Source organism: Trachymyrmex cornetzi, unplaced genomic scaffold, assembly GCF_001594075.2.
Source record: "Trachymyrmex cornetzi isolate Tcor2-1 unplaced genomic scaffold, Tcor1.1 scaffold313, whole genome shotgun sequence".
NCBI classification, from domain to species: Eukaryota; Metazoa; Arthropoda; class Insecta; order Hymenoptera; family Formicidae; genus Trachymyrmex; species Trachymyrmex cornetzi.
Window position 1 is genome coordinate 355,789 of NW_017297828.1, and position 18,897 is coordinate 374,685.

Sequence of the window (18,897 nt, forward strand, 5' to 3'; positions counted from 1 at the left end):
GAACACTAAATTTTTCACTTGAAAATTAAGAAAGGTTTAGAGTGGCGAGAAAATTTCTGACGGCAATTTTGAAGATTCTGAGACTCCTGTGGACTCGTCTAAAGAGCAAGATCAGCCGTTCGATCGACGCTGAGTGGAAGTACCGTTGTCTCTGGTCGTTTCTGAAGACTCGCGGATGAACGGCCTTGACGGCGCAGGCCTCGGCGAGTCTTGGTCTGGTCCGAACTAGGACAGCGTAGCGTGTGCTCCGATAGATGGACGGAAAGATCGAGCGAAATTCTCGCCTCCTTCTGGAACAGAAAGGTCTTCCTTGAACGGACCTGAGGCTTTTGGTTTTGAGGCGCAGCAGCGACAAAATCCGGTTTTGCATGGGTGTATATGTAAGTGAACCGTAATGCACAAGTACCGTAATGTCGCGAGTTCTACTCCCGCGTTCTCAAGAGGCAAGTTTAGCGCTCTCAGTTCTCTTTGCAGTCCGATATGACTTTTAGACAGCATCTACATTTAAATTTACATCTCCATCATTTATATTAATAGGTAAAAATAGTAAACTATAAAGTTTTGCATAAAATGATGTTTGTCATTCTTTTTTACACTGGATGCATATTAGAAATTCGATTGACAAATTTAAAGAAATAATAATTCGAAGTTGAAAACTTAAGGGTCGATTCCACGTTGTCGTCGAATCGCCTTTCGACGATGACTTGAAAGTTAGTAAAATCGGCTAGCTGTAACGGAGAACCGCGGTTTCTATCGTACGATCCGGTTTTGCGTGCAAATCAAATAGCTGCTACTTTTCACTCGTAATGAGCGGCGTAAACGTTCATGCGTATAATAGAAAAATACACTTACGTACGTATTTCCGTGTCGAAGATCGAGGTAAAAGATTGTAGAATCAATATCCAAAATATTTATTGGCCGCGGTATGACTGTTGGCTTCTTCTCGGATAATAATTTAATCCTACATCATTGACACACTTATTCTCTCATAAATTCTACCTAGCATATGGCAGTTTCTAATTTTTGTAATAAACCACATAGAAAGTGTCACATATTAATATAACTTAAAGTATCATATTTACAAAAGATTATAGATTTAACGCAAAACGTGCGGCAATGGAAATATAACATAAAAATGCTGAAGTAACTAAAAATTTAGTTAGATAACATATCGAAAAATAATTTTGTTGGATTATCAAAATAATTACGTAGGTTATTCAAATTGGTTCCTAGACTGTCAAAACTTTTTTCAGCATTCTTATCACGCTTGAATTTCTTATATAATCATTTTGATAGTCCAACAAAATTATTTTAGCAATCTAAATTTTTAGACACTTCAGCAAAATTGTTCTTTCCACGTATGAGATGTAAAATGAGCATTATATACTTTTTCCATGAATTTACGAATAATTAAACATAAAATAAATTTTTGTTTCTTATATTTGTTAATATAGATATTTTTATAATATGAATTTCATTTGTGGTTTCGCTCTTACGTTCGATCGATTGGCACTACTTATATCGTTCGTCAGTCGTGAATGAAACACAGCAATATCGCAAATCGTATTGGCGAGTCGCGCAAGTCGACCTTGCGCGGGTCAGTTCCACGCATAAAACTTGGATCTTTCTTTGCGTGTCACCTTGAACATCGACCGTCCGCGAATGCGTTTATGTAGATAAGAGAAACGTTATGATACAGTGGTTCATGGCCGATAACGAGACGAGGTTAAAACGATTTTAAAGCGCGTTATCTGTTACAATGGAAATATCGTGACGTCAAGCGCGAATAAAAATATCACGGTTCATAAAATATAACGCAAAGGATTGATTTCTTAAATAAATTTAAAAATAAAATATAAATATTTTTAGGAATTTATTAAGTCTAAAGTTAAGTCAGGTACTTTCCTATTTTATACAGGGTGTCCCGACCTTTTTTGCCAATCACTTTTGTGTAGATAGAGCGGACTAAACTGAGTCGAAAAGTCCTCTACCATTTTGCAATTTTCGCAATAGTTAACAAGATATTAATTACTAAAAATTGCAAAATATTGGTCTTGAATAACTTTTTACTCAAATACTATCAACTTTACAGAAAAACTGCAAGAGACAAAAATTATTTATTTTCTTCTCATAAAGTTTTGAGAATTTTTTCAGAATTTTTTATCAACTTTTTAGTACTGGATTTTCTTATTTTTATCAACATGAGAAAATACGGTATTAAAAAATTCTGTAAAAATTCTGAAAAAATTCTCAGAACTTTATGAGAAGAAAATAAATAATTTTTGTCTCTTGCAGTTTTTCTGTAAAGTTGATAGTATTTGAGTAAATATTATTCAAGACTAATATTTTGCAATTTTTAGTAATTAATATCTTGTTAACTTTTGCAAAATGGTAGAGGACTTTTCGACTCAGTTTAATCCGCTCTATCTACACAAAAGTGATTGGCAGAAAAGGTCGAGATACCCTGTATAAATTGTCACATCTCTTATTACTTTTATCCTACTTTTAGTTTGTCTTAGGAGAAAATGACGATTCATTAATTAGTTTTATTATTTTATTAAATTTTATTTTTCTATTTGCAAAAGTTGTCTTTTTAGATATTTTTGAGTTTTTTTCGGACAACAGTTTTTCTGTTGATTTTGATAGTAATAAGACTAGTAAAAGTTAAAATCTACATTAAATTTATTATTTCAAGTGAAATTAGAAGAAGGAAGTTTTTGTCGACTTTCTCGAGACCGATACATTTGACTTGATGCGTGTTTAAAATCACCGATCCGACAATAAAAATGTAACGTCTATAAATCTGCGGCTTTCTAATGTTTGCTCACACGAATTTGCCTACTTCGATTTACGGTAAAAATGTGCGAAATAGCGGGAGGAAGCTGCTTTGTTAGTCGGAAGCAAGATGCGTCGAACGTTACTCGTAATGATGGTGGGCAATGAACCGATGATTAAAACAGTATGTTACCAGCAATTTGATCGACATCAAGGAGAAGAGATCCTCGCGTGATCACACATCAACGAGGAGTTCATTCCCATAATTACCACTTCGTTAAAAAGTACAGATGCCACTTACAAGGCTAAATTCCATTGAATAAAAATGCGAATGTAAGTTCGCCTGTCGCATGCAGATTCATTTTTTCTTCTTCGCTTTTCGGCCTTCACCCGGTTGAGTGGAAAGCGTGTCGTTGGCGCGTATCGCAACGGGATACACGTTACGGGGAAAGGATTTGCGTGGACGGGCATTTTTTCCGGGGTGGTGCCCATTCACGGACCAGTGACATCGCACTGTCGCAGCTATTTGTCATTTCTCTCTACATCACGATACATTTTCGTACCTCCGTAAAAATTCGAGATGCCACCCAGGCTCACGCAATACCCTGATCAAGAAGTCAATAAGAATGCAGCAGACTGTAAAATCGCAGTTGCGTTTTCTCCTGTCAATTTTGACGAGAGTAAGATGAAACGTGTACATTTTCCTCGAATAAAAAAAATCTAAATTAAGAAAAATGGTTTTTTTAAAAGAAAAAAAATGTGATCAATTTGAGTACAAGTTGACGATTGGTAAGATAGTGATTGTGAGAGGTTGATCTGTATTTAGACACGAGGATGGTACGGAGAGATCTCGGCGCGAATTTCTCCTCTCGACCGGCACAGAAATTAGAATACGTGTGGCTATCATTTAAATATTTCACTTTCCCGCGTGGTCAAGCGACGCGAAATTTGTCACTTTTATTGCTTTACAGAATCTATATTTCTTACACGATATCGTGAGCCTTCTTTCGCTTCCTTCTTTCGTCACACGACCCAATTACGCCACAGGCTAAGCACATCGCGTACGAATTTGCATAACAACGTTGGTACAACGTTACAAGTGTATTTCCGCAACGTTAAGACACTTGGTAGAGTAAGAACTAATCTGTTGATCACTCATCTATTTGTTTCTCTGTTTAATATCTTACGAAACGAAATATTTCATAATATAAACTTCATGACTTTTAAATGAATTTTATTTAAATATTTACATTTTAAATTATTATATAAATAATAATTAATAAATTGTTAAAATATTAATTAATCATTAACAATTGAACAAACAACAATTAATTAGCTAAATAAAGATTCGTATGAACTTATCTGTAAATCGATGATGATTTTACATTTATCGAATGACGACGAATAAATCAATTTTATTTATTTCACACAAGAGGATATTTGAAAACGTGTCCTAGAAAAGAACTCTTTTTTGGTTGAGTATAACATTTCGTCAGCTTAATCAGACACTTGAGTCGTATTGATACGCGGTTTCACCTCGATAAAACGAGAGCGATTGGGAAGTGGCGGCCGTACGTGGAATTACGTGGAAAGAGAGTTACAAACCCGGTAGTTTACGGTACATAGTCTAATCAGCGAGTCAGCGGGTTACTGGTCTATAAAACGTAAAATAATCCGTAGCACAGTTTAAACAACTACACATAAGTAGTATATAAATTCACATAGAAATGCACAAGCATAAAATACAGATAGACCGTTAAAAGGCATTTATCTCCTATTGATAAAATAATCCAGTTTTTCGACTGGCGACATGAGAGTTAAAATTGCTCCGTCTGGAGTCCTGCAAAAACCTGTATCGCGTTTCGGATCATAAAATTATAAATCCAATTTACTTTTTCTCTGTCGATCAAGTGATCGATAAGATGATATCGACAACCGCCATCGTAAATTGTTATAACAAACTTATTTTTGAACGGATTAATGCGGAACAATATTTATCGACGCTGCGCGTAACAGTCAATTAATTACGCTTTCTTTTTACAATCTCTCCGTATCACTTAATTTCAATCATAATCATCATTCGTTGTTGAATTAGTTTCTTTATTATTGGAAGTAAAAATAAAATTAAAAAATCAAAAGTTTAACCGATTAAAAATAAGAAATAAAATGAGAGAGCATACGCGTTACTTATTATTTAAAGTACTGAAACTTTATGAAAACTCATAAAATAATCTGTTCGGTGTTCGCTTGTCTTGTATTTTCATTTTTAATGTTTATATTAATTCAAAATAAAATCATTGTTTCTTGGAATTAAACAAAGATAAATGATAATAATTTCATATTTTTCACTTTTCTCAACTTTCTTCTTCCAAGTTTTATTAATTATCTATTTCGTATTCGCTCGATAAAGAAAAATATAAATTCCTTCTCTTGACCTTCTTGGTAAAAATTATACTTGACGTAAAAATTATACTTGACGTAAAAATTATATGGAAACGTTAATCGCAACTTGCACTCTTCCACTTTCCTCCACTTTATTACGAATCGCTTACATATGCAAGGTTACATATCTAAATAACCGCATCCTCCCGCAACAATAGTAGTGTTTTTGCGACGTTCGCCGAATCATCGACGTTTTTCTCCTTCTTCAACGGAATGAACTTTTCCGGTGAACGGGAACGAGGTCAATCCCAGACTGCGCAACCGTGGGTAATCGCTATTAAGCAACGGGGATTATCGCAAGTTACCACGGGCACAGTGTTCGACAAATGTAATCGATTGCGGTACATCGAAGAAACAAACTAGAGAGAGAGACAGAGAGAAATGAGGGAGAAAGAGAAAGAGAGAAAGGAGGTTTAGATGCTTCAGTTGTTCAGCTCGCTCAATAAGGAAGAGGTGATCGTTTTCGACAGGTTTCATGGCTAGGATCAGGATTATTCCGGTTTAATAGAAATACGAATAAAAGCTAATTACCAGCAAATAGTTCTAATCGCTCTTCGTTTGTTCCGACGTGCAGCAGGAAACTGGCAAGCCTCCTCCTCCTAATGTCACCCCGAAGATGGCCAGGGATCGCGCCGGGTCGGACTACTCAGGCCACATGAGCGACACCACCACGTGCAGCTGCGTTGCGAGCTCTATCGACAAGGTAAGGATAGACTTCATCAAACTACAATTGGCTATCAAATATCAAGGAGAAAGTGTGTATAAATGTACGGGAATTTTAAATTAAAAAAGAAAGGCATTATAGATACCATCAAAAATTTCGTAACTGTATAGCTTTAGCTTCTCTTTTTTTTTTAATGTTAACAAGATTTGCTTTTGGATTACATGAACAAGTTTTAAAAGATTTTGACTGTTTTTGTCTTGTCTATTTCTATTCTTGAAAATTTATTGGAAAATATATATATACTCGATATTGTAAAATAATATCATAAAGTTATCCCATAAAATTCCATAAATAAAAGTTATCGAAAAATACACTGCAAACTCAAGTGTAATAAGTGCCTTCATAAATGTGTATGATTTAGTTTTCTATGTAATAACACTATATTACATAAAGAAGATGCAGGATTTAAACATTTAAAAGTGTAGTATAATGCTATTTTTACACAGAAAGCAGTATATTCTGTTACATAAATGATAAAATTTAGCAGAAAATTATTGCAAATCCAAGTGTGTGATAAAGCATTGATTCATCTATCACACATTTGGATTTGTAGTATATCTTCTATTAAAATTTCACAATTTTAAGATGCAATTTTTTTCTTTTTCATCTTATGTATTTAAGACGTCACTAAAACACGTTGCAGTGCTCGTTGCGCGGCTGCGGCATGTTCCAAGAGCCGTTCTTCCTGCATCCGCCGGGCTCTCGACCGCGGGACGGTATCTACATAAATCCTATGAGTGCATACATCGGCGAACCGCCTAAACCTAAGGACACAGCCGAGTCCTTCTACCTGCACAGCCCGCACGATCTTGTCTACACAAGGATCACGAGGCTGTTTGGCGACGCCGAGAAGTCGCGAAACGGCGTCGCGGCGGAGCAGCGCCATATGCCGGAGAGGAAAGACGAGACTCTGACTGGTAAGTAGCACGTCCCAGATACTTCATCGCTATATTATAACGCCCGTTACACACGGTGTCCAAAAAATATCCCGCTGCTAATCGTCAAAAGTGAAGAGGCTTTAATCGAATTATAGCAATTATTCGAATTTATAACTTATTAAAATATTATTCATTCATAAAAGAAACAAATGTTGATCATCTTGAATAGAATCTTATAATTTAAGGCTTGGTTATTTAGAATATATCAAATACGAAAGTTTAAAGATATAAGAAAAATGCCATAGGAAAATACAAATTTTAGAAAATATTCCGTCAATCAAATTATTTGTAGATGAGATAAATCAAAGTAATAATTCTGAAACACCCTGTTTATTCCATCGATTCCGCTGTGGTTCCAGGACAACCTCGATTTACATCAGATATTCGGTATCGTCGGTCTGTTCTGTGTCTCTTTCGCTTTTTCTAACGATATTTACAATCTTATAGATCGAACAAATGTAACTATCTGCCTCCATTGACTTCATTTCATATATTATTAACGTATCAATTGGACGTATCAAATTTCTAAAAAAAATTAGAATATATATTTTCATCAAACGTTAATTAATAATTAAATATAAAAATCGCACGTAAATCGACATCTTATGGGACATGCTATGAGAATGTAAATGTTAATTGTCTTTCTTATTCGTTTTATTTTGGAAGCAAGTTGGATTATTTGTTTTACAAGTAACATGTGACTAGTACGCGATAGAATGCTGCAGGACTGATCTCAAAGAAACAGAGATACTTGGGTAATTGTTAGAGGAGCGAAAAAACCACGCACGTCGCGAACAACACGCGCGCTTCGCGAAACCGGGTTAAAGACTCGCGCGCGATTTACCGCAAATACCGTTAAGCCGTTACAGTGCAGCGGCTCTTAATGAGTAAGAGCAATAAAAACTGCGATCGGCGGATCGAGCGAGTTCCAGCAAAAACGCGTAAAAGTCGCCAATGTTGAATTAAAACAAACAAATGAGAATTAAAATAAAAAAAAAAATGATTTTTAATTTTATTATTTTAAATTTTAAAAAATTGAATTCCAATTTTTTGTTTTGTTTTGTTATGGAGATTATAAATTTCCACAACGTAATCGACTGCGGCAACTTTTGCGATTCGCAAATTTAAGCTTTGCGCCGCTAAAGTAATTTCTGAAGGACTTCTCGAGCGTGAAAGGCAGTTTTCGCGTAGAAGGCAGTTTTCTCGTCTGCGATGCGTAATATTCCGAGCGAGGCTTTGGCTTTCAGTGAAAGTGGACGTGCACATCAACAACGGCGGATTCGTCGGCCGGCCGCATCCCGGCAACGGACATGCGGCGCGCTCCGAGATTGCGAGGGAGTCCTCGGATCATGCTTACGAGCAGATCTGCGTAAGGCAGGAAGAAACGAGCAGCGTGAGCTCGTCATCGCGGAAAAAGCCAGTGGACAATACCTCCGACAGCAGGTAATACAATTCGAGTAAATTTACTGCGAACAAAGTACAAAATTAGAGTTTTATAGTCCTAACCATCCGACTCATCATGTCCATTTCTACCAATGTAGATTAACTTTAATCTCGGTTTAATTTAGTCTTTAACTTTTTTCTTCATTCTTAGAACTGGGAAAAGATAAAAAATAAGTTGAACTCAGATTAAATGTAATCTGAGTTCAACTTAATGTTTATCTATATTAATACAAATGGACATTAATGCTAAAAATTGATAGAATTAATTTAAATTTGATTCTCTCAATATTATAAGAGTCAATTTTCTCCCCTCCCCCAAGTTTAAAAAAAGTCATTGCTCTAAAGCTTTAAATTGAACTAATCAAAACGTAGAGTAATATAAAAATAACATAAAAGTAGTGGATAGTATAAAAGGAGTTTAAAACGTTTAATAATACATGAATTATATATATATATATTTTTTAGAAAAAAAGTATAATTCATGTATTGTCGGATATTTTATTTTATGGTTGTTATCTATTAAAATTTGTCTGATGAGTATCGTTAATTCGAGTAAATATTATTGAAATCGTACTCGCGATACCACGAATCACGTATCAAGAAAAGAACTTTGATGAGCGCAGCACAACAAAGTATCAGACACTGTAAAAACGATCACGAAGGTAAGCAATTTCGATGTATCAACATCTAGAACAGTGTATAACCATTTTGCAATCGAAATTGGCTCTATATAATCATTAAGAAATGATCGTTCATGAACATCACGTTTGGAAAATAACATCGTTTTGCTATTTTTCTTACTCGTTTATCTTGTAGATACGCGCGGCAGGTATTTTATTACAAGTAGATTAAATTTAATTCTCCCGATTCGTGGATCCGCGAAACATCGATAGACTGTCTCTGACGTTTCAGTCGTTCTCGAAAAACCGACAGGCGATACAGCCGATCCAGCAGCGCCAGCGAATCCTCGAACATGAGCAGCGAGGTCCATGGCCTCTCCTCGACGACGTCCACCCCGTCCTTGTCACGACACAGTAGCAGCGAACGGATCAGCAAACCGGGAATTAAAACAAACGCGGAAACGCTACACGGTACATTAAAATAACTGAAAATGTCTGCAGGATGGCCACAGTGTCGGTGATTAAGCAGAAATGTATCGCGTATGCACAAATTATGGACTGTAACGAGTCATTATTAATGACTTTAAATAATTGGTGAAATCTTTTCAACTTTTACGTGCGAAATAAATCATCGTACAAGAAAAAATCGTTTCAAGAGAGACTATGCGTGTTATTTATAAAGAATGTGCAATTGTCTTTACAAATAACAATTATCTGAGACAGGAAACAAAGAATGATCTTCCGCGTGCGTTCGTTTGCCTTTGGCTGTTATTATGTTCTAATTGTGATTGTAAATTTATATTTGACGAGTAATGGAGTTTGAAACAACGTGTCTTTATCAATCGTCAAGTTAATATCATGCAAATAGACGCTGACAATTTTTCGCACAAAATGACAGAGCATTATGGCTATCCTGCAGAGTCTCAAATCGGTATGATGAACAGCTACGATTGATCGGTACGTGATTCTGTTTCGGTTCGCAGAGAGGAAGGACTCGTCCAGCGCGCAAGTGGAAAGTGAAAAGGAGATCCGTACAAATGGCAACGGCGGACCTAGGTAAGTAGGGCGAATCGATACCGGATCGAGATTTAAGCTAAAGTCGTGCCATTAAAAGAAGGAAGAAAGCTTGATCGAAAGTCGATCAAGCGGCGAAGTTGATTGCTACTTCGCGTGATTCGATTCGCTTCTCTTCTTTTCGTCATCTTTTGTCGTCCGTTTTCCTTTGAGGAATATCTTACGAATGGGATACATTGTATTATAAAGGTGAAAGATGACCGTTTTCTTGGCAATCATTTCCGGTCGTTAATATATCGATAAAACGTGAATAATTACGACAGCGGTTTAAATCTTACGACTTGCTCGAATTTGAGCAAGTGGACTGTTTATGAGGTCGATTAGCATTAACCCCAGAAACAGTGAAGACATTAACCCCAGAAACAGTGAAGACATTAACCCCAGAAACACACTAGGATAAATTCTAAGATACTCTTAAAAAATCTTTGAATAGAGAAATTGCTTTCGAAATAAGATAGACGCACCTCCATCAATTTTATTGCCTATAACTGTTTAACTTTCCACATGTTTTCGCTCGCCTTAATTTACTGTCATTGTTTGAAATTAGGTGCACGTATCTATTATTATGGCTGTTCTTTATGATTCTTACCTTCACCAGTCTTCATAAAATTGAACGTTATCTAATCCCTTAATTATCTAACAGACGAGATTTTTATCACTATTATTCATTTTTATCAGACGTTGCAATCGGTTACTACAATAACACTGCTTTCACTTATCTGTACGGAATAATAAAATTTACCTTCACCAATTTTCTGTAATTTTTCTCGTCAAAAGAATTACTTTTACTAGCATACATGATCCCAACAAAACTCATAGATTAAACTTGATCATAACTCAAATAACGAATATTCTTAATTAATATTATTTTCAACAATAACATTTTACAGCATTAATTTATTAACATTTTTTTAACATTTATATTTCTTACATCAGTGATGCGCGGTTCCTGGATATAGCCGAAGATATTAAATCATATTTTCTATTTTATGTAAACGAAATAAACATCATACGACACTCGCAAGATTTATTTCTAAAGATGGCCCTCTTAAAATGACCCTCAAGAAAGATTGAATATCACTGTCTTATATTTTTCACACCATCAAATCGGAATCACACACAAAATTTTTATTCTCCAGTCTCTCGAAACCACCGCCACCGCCACCGCCACCGCCGCCGGATGACGACGTGGTAGTCGTCCTGGTGAACGCAAAGCCGAATGCAGATGCCGATAAAAAAGATGCACGAGGAAGCGGTCAGGACGGAAGGACCGAGTCCGGTGAGAAATTGCGTTCGACGCCCATTTCCTTTTCGATGTCCTTTCGCTCTTTTACGAAATTACCGCAAATGTGAAAGTTGCAACTCAACTTTGTGCAGAAATACGTGCACGCACGTTCGCTTGACATTTTCCGCATGCATTCCCTGTAAGAAATGCCTTCAATCCAAACGAATTGGGCGTTTTTTTATCTACAACAATTTCAGCTTCGAAAAATCTTGAATTGAAGAAGAATTCGTTTCAAGTGAACGCTGCGAATAAACGTAGTCGCGTTCATTGAAATTATTAATGTCTTTTAAATTACTCCACATCGGGGATATGAGAGGACATCCTCTTAATATACAGATAACCGTAACTTCACATTATTCGTAACAATTGCGAAAAGAGATCACGTCGCGCATGAGCGGTTTTATTGTCGGTCGATGTTTTACGACTACCGGTCAACGCGAAGACCGTTGTACTCTCAATTACTTCCTCGATAGATTTTACTCAATCGATCTATTTTAAATGGTACACTACTTACGGAACAGATTCAGAGTTTGTCTACCTTCAACGTTTAATGCTTCCGTAATTTAATTATCTCCACTATAATTAGTCGATTTTTGTTGGACAGAAAGATTAACTCTGAATTCGTTGTGGTTCTTACCGGGTTACCAGGAAATGCGATAACTTCGTTATATTTATATACAATCCATAATTTTGTCACCGTATTTTTATCGCCGCGTGTAATTACCTCAGTGTTTTTCGGACAATCCAAACGTGTTACGCTCGTGCGAATTACGCTTACATTTTCGGGGCACATGCCTGACTCTTCCATGCAAACACGAAGGCAATTAGTTGAATCGACTACGACGACTGGTAATTACAGTTGAAATCGGGCAAAATTTATTCACAGATGTTAATCAGCGCCACGGGTTTTTAATTGGCCCGGTTCGCGATCGGATAAAGATACAGACAGGAGGAAAGAGGAGAGGCTTCCTCCCCGTAGCGATCTCGATTTGGGCTGCACGCGCGTATACTTCAGCCTTTAATTAAACTGTTAGCGGATCATGTTCAGCGGAGGTGGCCTCACTTACTAGACCATAGCGCTCACCGGGCATATAATATACTTACCTAGATTTCACTTGCCCCTCGGTAACGACCGTCATCCAATACTAGAGACTATAACGAGACCCTCTCCTTTCTGCTTACCTCTTTTACGTTATTCCACCTTCTCTATCTCCTCATCTATTTCCGTCTCTTTCGTTCTCTAACGCTGCTGGTCGGTCTCGGAACAGCGACCAACAAGTCCGACACATCATCCTCCGGCGAGCATCCGCAACAGCCGGAAGTACCGGCTCCCGCCAGTGCGCCGGTGGACGTGGACGAAATTAAAACCAGTCAGACATCCCACCTGGTAAACAGGCACATGGTACTGCCGTTCATACCGCCAAAGTTCGCCAACGCAGATTCCAACACCTTGCTCAAGCCATCCGAGTACCTGAAAAGTATTTGCAAGGTGTCATCTAAAAACAGCTTGTCGAAGGCGAGGTCAGTGATCTTTCCTTATACACAACAGTGTCTACTTTTATCTGTTTCGTGATCCTTCGCGTGTACAGTATCTGTTTCGTGATTGTCAAGTTGATCCTAGAAGTGGCGAACATTCTTCATTGTTCGTTTAGAAATATCAATTTTAAAATTTAATGATTTGAATATGCAAAACATATTCTAAGTGCATTTTGAGAATATCTGGAATACGTAAACTAAATAAAGTAGATAACAACAAGCAAACATTGGTTTGAGTGCTTTATTTATTTAAATTATTTAGAAAGTGGTGATTTAAAGTTGACTTCAAGTGTCTATTTATAGTGTTTGTAAGATTACTTAAACCGCATACACGCGCACCACTTTATGCAGACATGTTACGTGCAATTTAAATAACGAAAAATGGTTCTGTTATTTATCGTTATTCTTCGTTAACTTTTATGGCTATTATTTATCAATCTTCGCGCACTTAAAATAATATCGACAATCACCTTCATAATGATTATCACTAAAGTTTACTTTACGATTGACATAACAGGTGCTGTCAGTTAAGGTCTTTCAGTTATGCACAGAAATGTTAACTCATGTGCAGTGCATTTGACTTTCCGATTATGTAGAAACGTGAGAAATCAATTTAATATGACTAAATTCTTCTTTGACTAGTGTTCTTCGTACGAAGAAATACGTTTTACTTACGACAAAGCATTTACCTTTTTTACTAAAGGAAAAAGCATTTCCTTTTGAAATAATACTTCAAATATTTACTAAAAATCATTTTCGAACAAATTAAAAAATTAATGTATCCTAAAATATTGAAAACTTTTCAATATATTTATTGATGTTTTTATATAATCTAACATATCTAAAATATATTTATATAACATAACAAATACTAAACAAAATAAACGCAGCGATTCTCTGATAGATAAAATACATTTTATACAAGATAAACAAATTTATCTTCGAGCAGCGTCATTATTAAATTTTCCGCTCATGTGACAATGCAAAAATCGCGCTCGCAGGTCAGTGGACAACTTGGACATCCAGAGCCGGAATACGGAGCAGGGTGAAGAGGAGGAGGAGGACGAAGAGGAGGGGGCGCAAAGGAGCAACGAGGAGACCAAAGGATCTCCTACGGGCCCCCCGCCGCCACCTCTGTCCCCCTTGCAGCAACGAGCACGAGGAGGAAATCAGGCCCCGGGTGCCAACAGCACCGGTAACGAGATCGAAAGCTCCAAGAGCTCCCCGCAGCAACCCTTAGCCACGATCAGCATCCAGGACCTCACGAGTATCCAGCTACGACGGACTAGCACGAAGATGAACGCCACCAAGACATTCTCCGCTCCGCCTCCTCGCAGCGTGTCTATGACTAACGGTAAGTTAGTCCGCGACACACATGCACGTATAATTTAACGCTTTTGCGCGAACTCGAGCGTAAGAATTCAGACTTCAACCTTACCCGAGAACTCCAATTTATATAACAATATTCTGTGTTATACAATATTAGCGATCGTATATTTTCTCTCTAAAATCGTTTTGTTACGTTTATACATAGGTATTACGCGAAATTTATGCAACCGCATAACGTCACTATAAAATTTAAAAATACTCTAACACCACAGACTTTCAGCCTGAAGGTCTGTGGTGTTAGAGTATTTCAGGGGACGTCCTGAGGATGTCCAGAGGACGTCTATATGTCGTTTGACTATTCTAAGGACATCCCCAGGATGTATCCCGGATAAAGTGTGTTATTAGAGTAGAATCGCGGACAAATTCAAATAAAACTGTATTATTTTCGGAGCAGTCTCGGAGCCGTTCTTCGTGCAGAAGACAGACCTAATTGCCGAATTGAAGCGCACGAAGGATATACCCGGAATCAAAAAACTAAAGGTGGAGAGGGCGCAGGTCGAGAAGACTCAAGAACAGAATCTCATGTCGGAAATTAGCAAAGCGTTCAACGTTACGAATTTTGTTGATCAAGTAAGAGTATTTTATTTTTTATTCTTTTTAAAATTCCTTACAGAAATCTGATATACTGGCCGATTTACTACTGAAAGACAGTTAATTACTTACTTGGAGTACTAAAAACATCAAACAACATGCTTTTAATATATTTGAAATTAGATTAGAGTGTATAGGGTAAACTCGGGTATGATGGCCATAGTTTTTTAAAATGCAAAAAACATACATTTATTCTTGTTACTTTTTAACAATATTTGGAATATTACTTTCACTGAAGCTTAAAGTAACAAATACTATTGAAATTAAAGAGAAAATACTTAACAGAACTTTAATTTTATCAAAATATTACAAAGTATGCATTGGCCATCTTATCTAATTTTTAGGGAAAAGATGGCCATGATATTCAGAAAGATAGCCATAATATTTATAAATAAATAGTGAAAATAAAAGTATTAATTATAGGTCACTTTGTAATTTACGTATTTTTATTGTGTATGTAATGTTAATTATGGCAGCTTAACTGTAATTTGTTAGACATTATAACAGTTTTTAGCAGACACGTGCAAAACTTTGCAGATAGTCGAAAGAAAAAATATTAGATAATATTTATAATATTGTTATTTTGAACACACAGTGTACTCATATGAATTACTGTAAATATTGATTATCTTTAAGAATGACTATAAAAATGCACTATTTATCAATTATTGGAGAAATTATGGCCTATGGCCATCTTTTCCGTATGGCCATATATAATTTACCCTACTCCTTTAGAGAATTAGATTCTGTAAAAGGCAATACAACAAAATAATACTCTTGTATAGTTTACCTTTGAAATCCTGAATTATGGTTTTTTTTCAATAGATCCCCGAGAAGGACAGCTCGGGAAATGTAATACCAATCTGGAAGCGACAGATGCTAGCTCGAAAAGCTGCTGAACGTGCGAAAAAAGAGCTCGAGGAGCAAATAGCGCGAGAGAACGAGGAGAGGCGCCAGAAGGCGATTCCGCCATGGAAGCGACAGCTTCTCGCTAAGAAGGACAACGAGGAAAAGAGGTACGGAGATTAATGGATCTGTATCAATCAATCATCAGTGCAATTGAATGCTAGTTCTCGGCGATTGGAGAAAGCCATTAATTAGAATGGATTTTGCACTAGTAGAGAATGTTTTAACTGCTCGTCACAAAATCGTACTTGAATTGTATTTTTCGCAAGAGATTTATCTCGTGTTATTTTACGAGATTTAACTCCACGTATTTTTAACGCGTGCAGGCAGGAGAAGAGAAGCTAAATGCTCCAATTATTACGAGTATTACAATTTCCCCTCGTTGCAATTGGTTTCAAGTTCCTTCGTTTCGCGTTACATGCAAAATTACGCGATACGTATAATTTTATACATAATATTTTATGCGTGATTAAAAGATTGGCCTATCTAATTTGACAGTTGATACTCAGCATATCCAGGTAAAAAGTTATTCAGAATTTTAAATTTTCTTAAGAAAAACGTAAAAATGTTAAAAACAAGAGAAGGAGAATCTTATTTATTATGTTTTATATTTCTCGATATTTTATTACGTATTCCTTTTTGTTATTCTATTTTTAATCGTTACAACATGATTGTATCAATTTTTTTTATTTCTTAATTAACAAAATATTAAAATAAAAATTTTTACGTGCAAAAATTCAAGCATCATATTATCGATTTAATTGCAGACTGAATCAGACGCAGGTATCCGCATCGATAAGCACGAAATTTGAGGCAACGTCGGCAAACCCGAAGAGGGACGCCTCGCCGGCGGCGACGCGGGCGTCGTGCGTCATCAAGAAGGAAGAAAAACCCGAGGTCGAGGAGAAACGGGACGATCCTATCAAGGACGATTCTGATGATGGTCAAATTATACCCTGGCGAGCGCAATTAAGGAAGACCAACAGCAAACTTAATATCCTCGATTAATCACTGTGAACCATTGCTTCATCTGTGTCGAAAGAGACGCGCATGATATAAATATCGCGTTTAATTGTTAAACGCATAGGATTATGTAAAATGAAATCTTTCCGAAACTTAACGAAACTTACGCAACACGGAAAAATGCGAGGAAGACATATCTCGCTAGTTAAGATAATAAACGAACGTATAAGATAATTCACGGAATTAGAATACGGTGCGAAGCGTATTGAATATTCTATAAAAGTAATATGTACTGATGCTCTAAAAAAGTAAAACAATATTTTTATATATTTCATAGAATGTCCTCGCAAACCTTCTTCGTATTTAATATTGTATTATACATATATACATTTTGTTTTTACGGAAACTATCCTGGAGCAAAGTGAAATTTAATAGATATTTATTCAAGGTTGCAAGAATTCAAAAAAATAGGAAACTCGTCCGCTTTTTCTCAAATAAGAAGAGATAAGGAAAAACTCTTGAGGATATAAAACTGAAATATTGTTCGCAAGAAGTATGGTATTGTTGAACTACACAAAGAAAAAAACAATGCTAGAATTGCGAAAAATGTTAATTATCACGTATTTTGAAGTATATATATATATATATAGTACTTTGCGATGTACATATAAATATGTACATATAAATAAGTCCTATAATTGCATTCATTTGCATTGTAAAGCTCGAGATAAGGCTATTCGTTCGTTGATCAGTTTATTACTACGAAGCTGAAGAAATGGGTAAATTTTGTTCTTCACTTCAATTTTATTGTTTTCGGTTATATTTATTGAACTCAACGCCGTTCTGAGATCGTTTACTTCTTCAAATCGGTTACTTGAACGGAAATTTTATTTAATCGCGGAAAGTGTCCGAACAGACAGTTGGTGATTCTAGGTCTAATTAATCGTGTCAAAGAGAGCATCAGCAGCATGGTGAATATGTCTGATAACTTCCAATTACAGTCATTAGATCAGTGAATTAATGTTGACGTTGATTAATCACTACTACGTCACGATAATGTCTGGCGCGTTACAACGTATCGCTCGGACAACAGTTATCTTCCGCCGAGAGATTTATCTCTTTGTGAAATAACGGAGCAAGGAATGAACACGAGATATTTTCAGCGTGGAATTATACTAACCCCTTAACTGCGATATCACTCAATGCGAATCCACGATGTATTACTTAAGAAAAAAATTGTATGTATATAACAATTGATATTTCTATATAATATTTGTATAATTAATAATATTTTGTGAAATTGTATATTATGACCATCTAATTATTTTCTCACATATTAGTTAAACAAAAATTCACGAAATCTGAAATATTAGGTGTACAATGAATAATCCATTAGTTTTTATAAAATTTAATATTTACTGCACGGAGAAAACTTTATATTAAGTTTTTAATACAATTTTAAATTACACTTTACTATGTCTTGTATTTTCAATGAACTCTCACAACATGATTCCAACTTAACTTTTACTATGATAATACTAATTTTTATCACATAAATAAAGTAATTATTTTGTTAAGCCATATTCAAACAAAATATTGAAAACAGTTAATTTTTACTATGGTACGCAAATAAAATTTGCTAGGTATATTTGATTTTGTAATACAAAATTTTTACTATAAAGAAGTGTAAAAATTACGTTATATTATTGTTTTTAAAAAAATAACTATAGCATTTAAACTCATAATTTACATGAAGACCGTAGCTACTACCACATTATAGCAATTTTAAATATAAAATTTTCTCCGTGTGTCAAAACATACCGACATGATTCAATCATCCGGTTCAATAAAAAAGACTGATCTATATGTGCGTTAAATTCATCAAGCTATTTCTTTATTTCTTCGATATTTCAAAATTTTTTGTCATATAAAATAAAGCATGCACCGATCAGAACAAAGAATAATCTGGAAGGAAGATGCTAAGGTATACTATAAATGTAATAAGAATAGACTGCGCATAATGTCACTATCAATTTAAAAAAATGTAAAGTGGCGTCTACAATAAAATTTTTAGGCGTAAAACTTAACCTTTGAACTCTAAGCCGTAAGAAATTGATCAATTATAATCAAATGTGAGCAGAATATTTGACTATGATTGGTCAGTTTCTTATAGCTTAGTGCTTAAAATAAAACTTAAGTTTTATGCCTTAA

General features: G+C 35.6%; 1 protein-coding gene across 2 annotated transcripts; it reads left to right on the forward strand.

The window, feature by feature from the left end:
* The first annotated feature begins 277 nt into the window (after positions 1-277).
* Positions 278-17,300, forward strand: f (espin protein forked). 2 transcript variants are annotated; one of them, XM_018509741.1, is made up of 12 exons: positions 278-380; positions 5,792-5,920; positions 6,585-6,858; positions 8,127-8,322; positions 9,235-9,413; positions 9,926-9,998; positions 11,156-11,295; positions 12,570-12,822; positions 13,839-14,191; positions 14,621-14,796; positions 15,643-15,833; positions 16,491-17,299. In XM_018509741.1, exons 1-12 carry the CDS (start codon positions 369-371, stop codon positions 16,729-16,731), a joined length of 2,217 nt encoding a protein of 738 aa, XP_018365243.1. In that variant the 5' UTR covers positions 278-368; the 3' UTR covers positions 16,732-17,299. The 2 variants fall into 2 exon arrangements, with proteins under 2 accessions (XP_018365243.1, XP_018365242.1); XM_018509740.1 differs by lacking the exon at positions 278-380 and adding an exon at positions 5,291-5,670 and having other exon boundaries at positions 16,491-17,300.
* Positions 17,301-18,897: the final 1,597 nt, after the last annotated feature.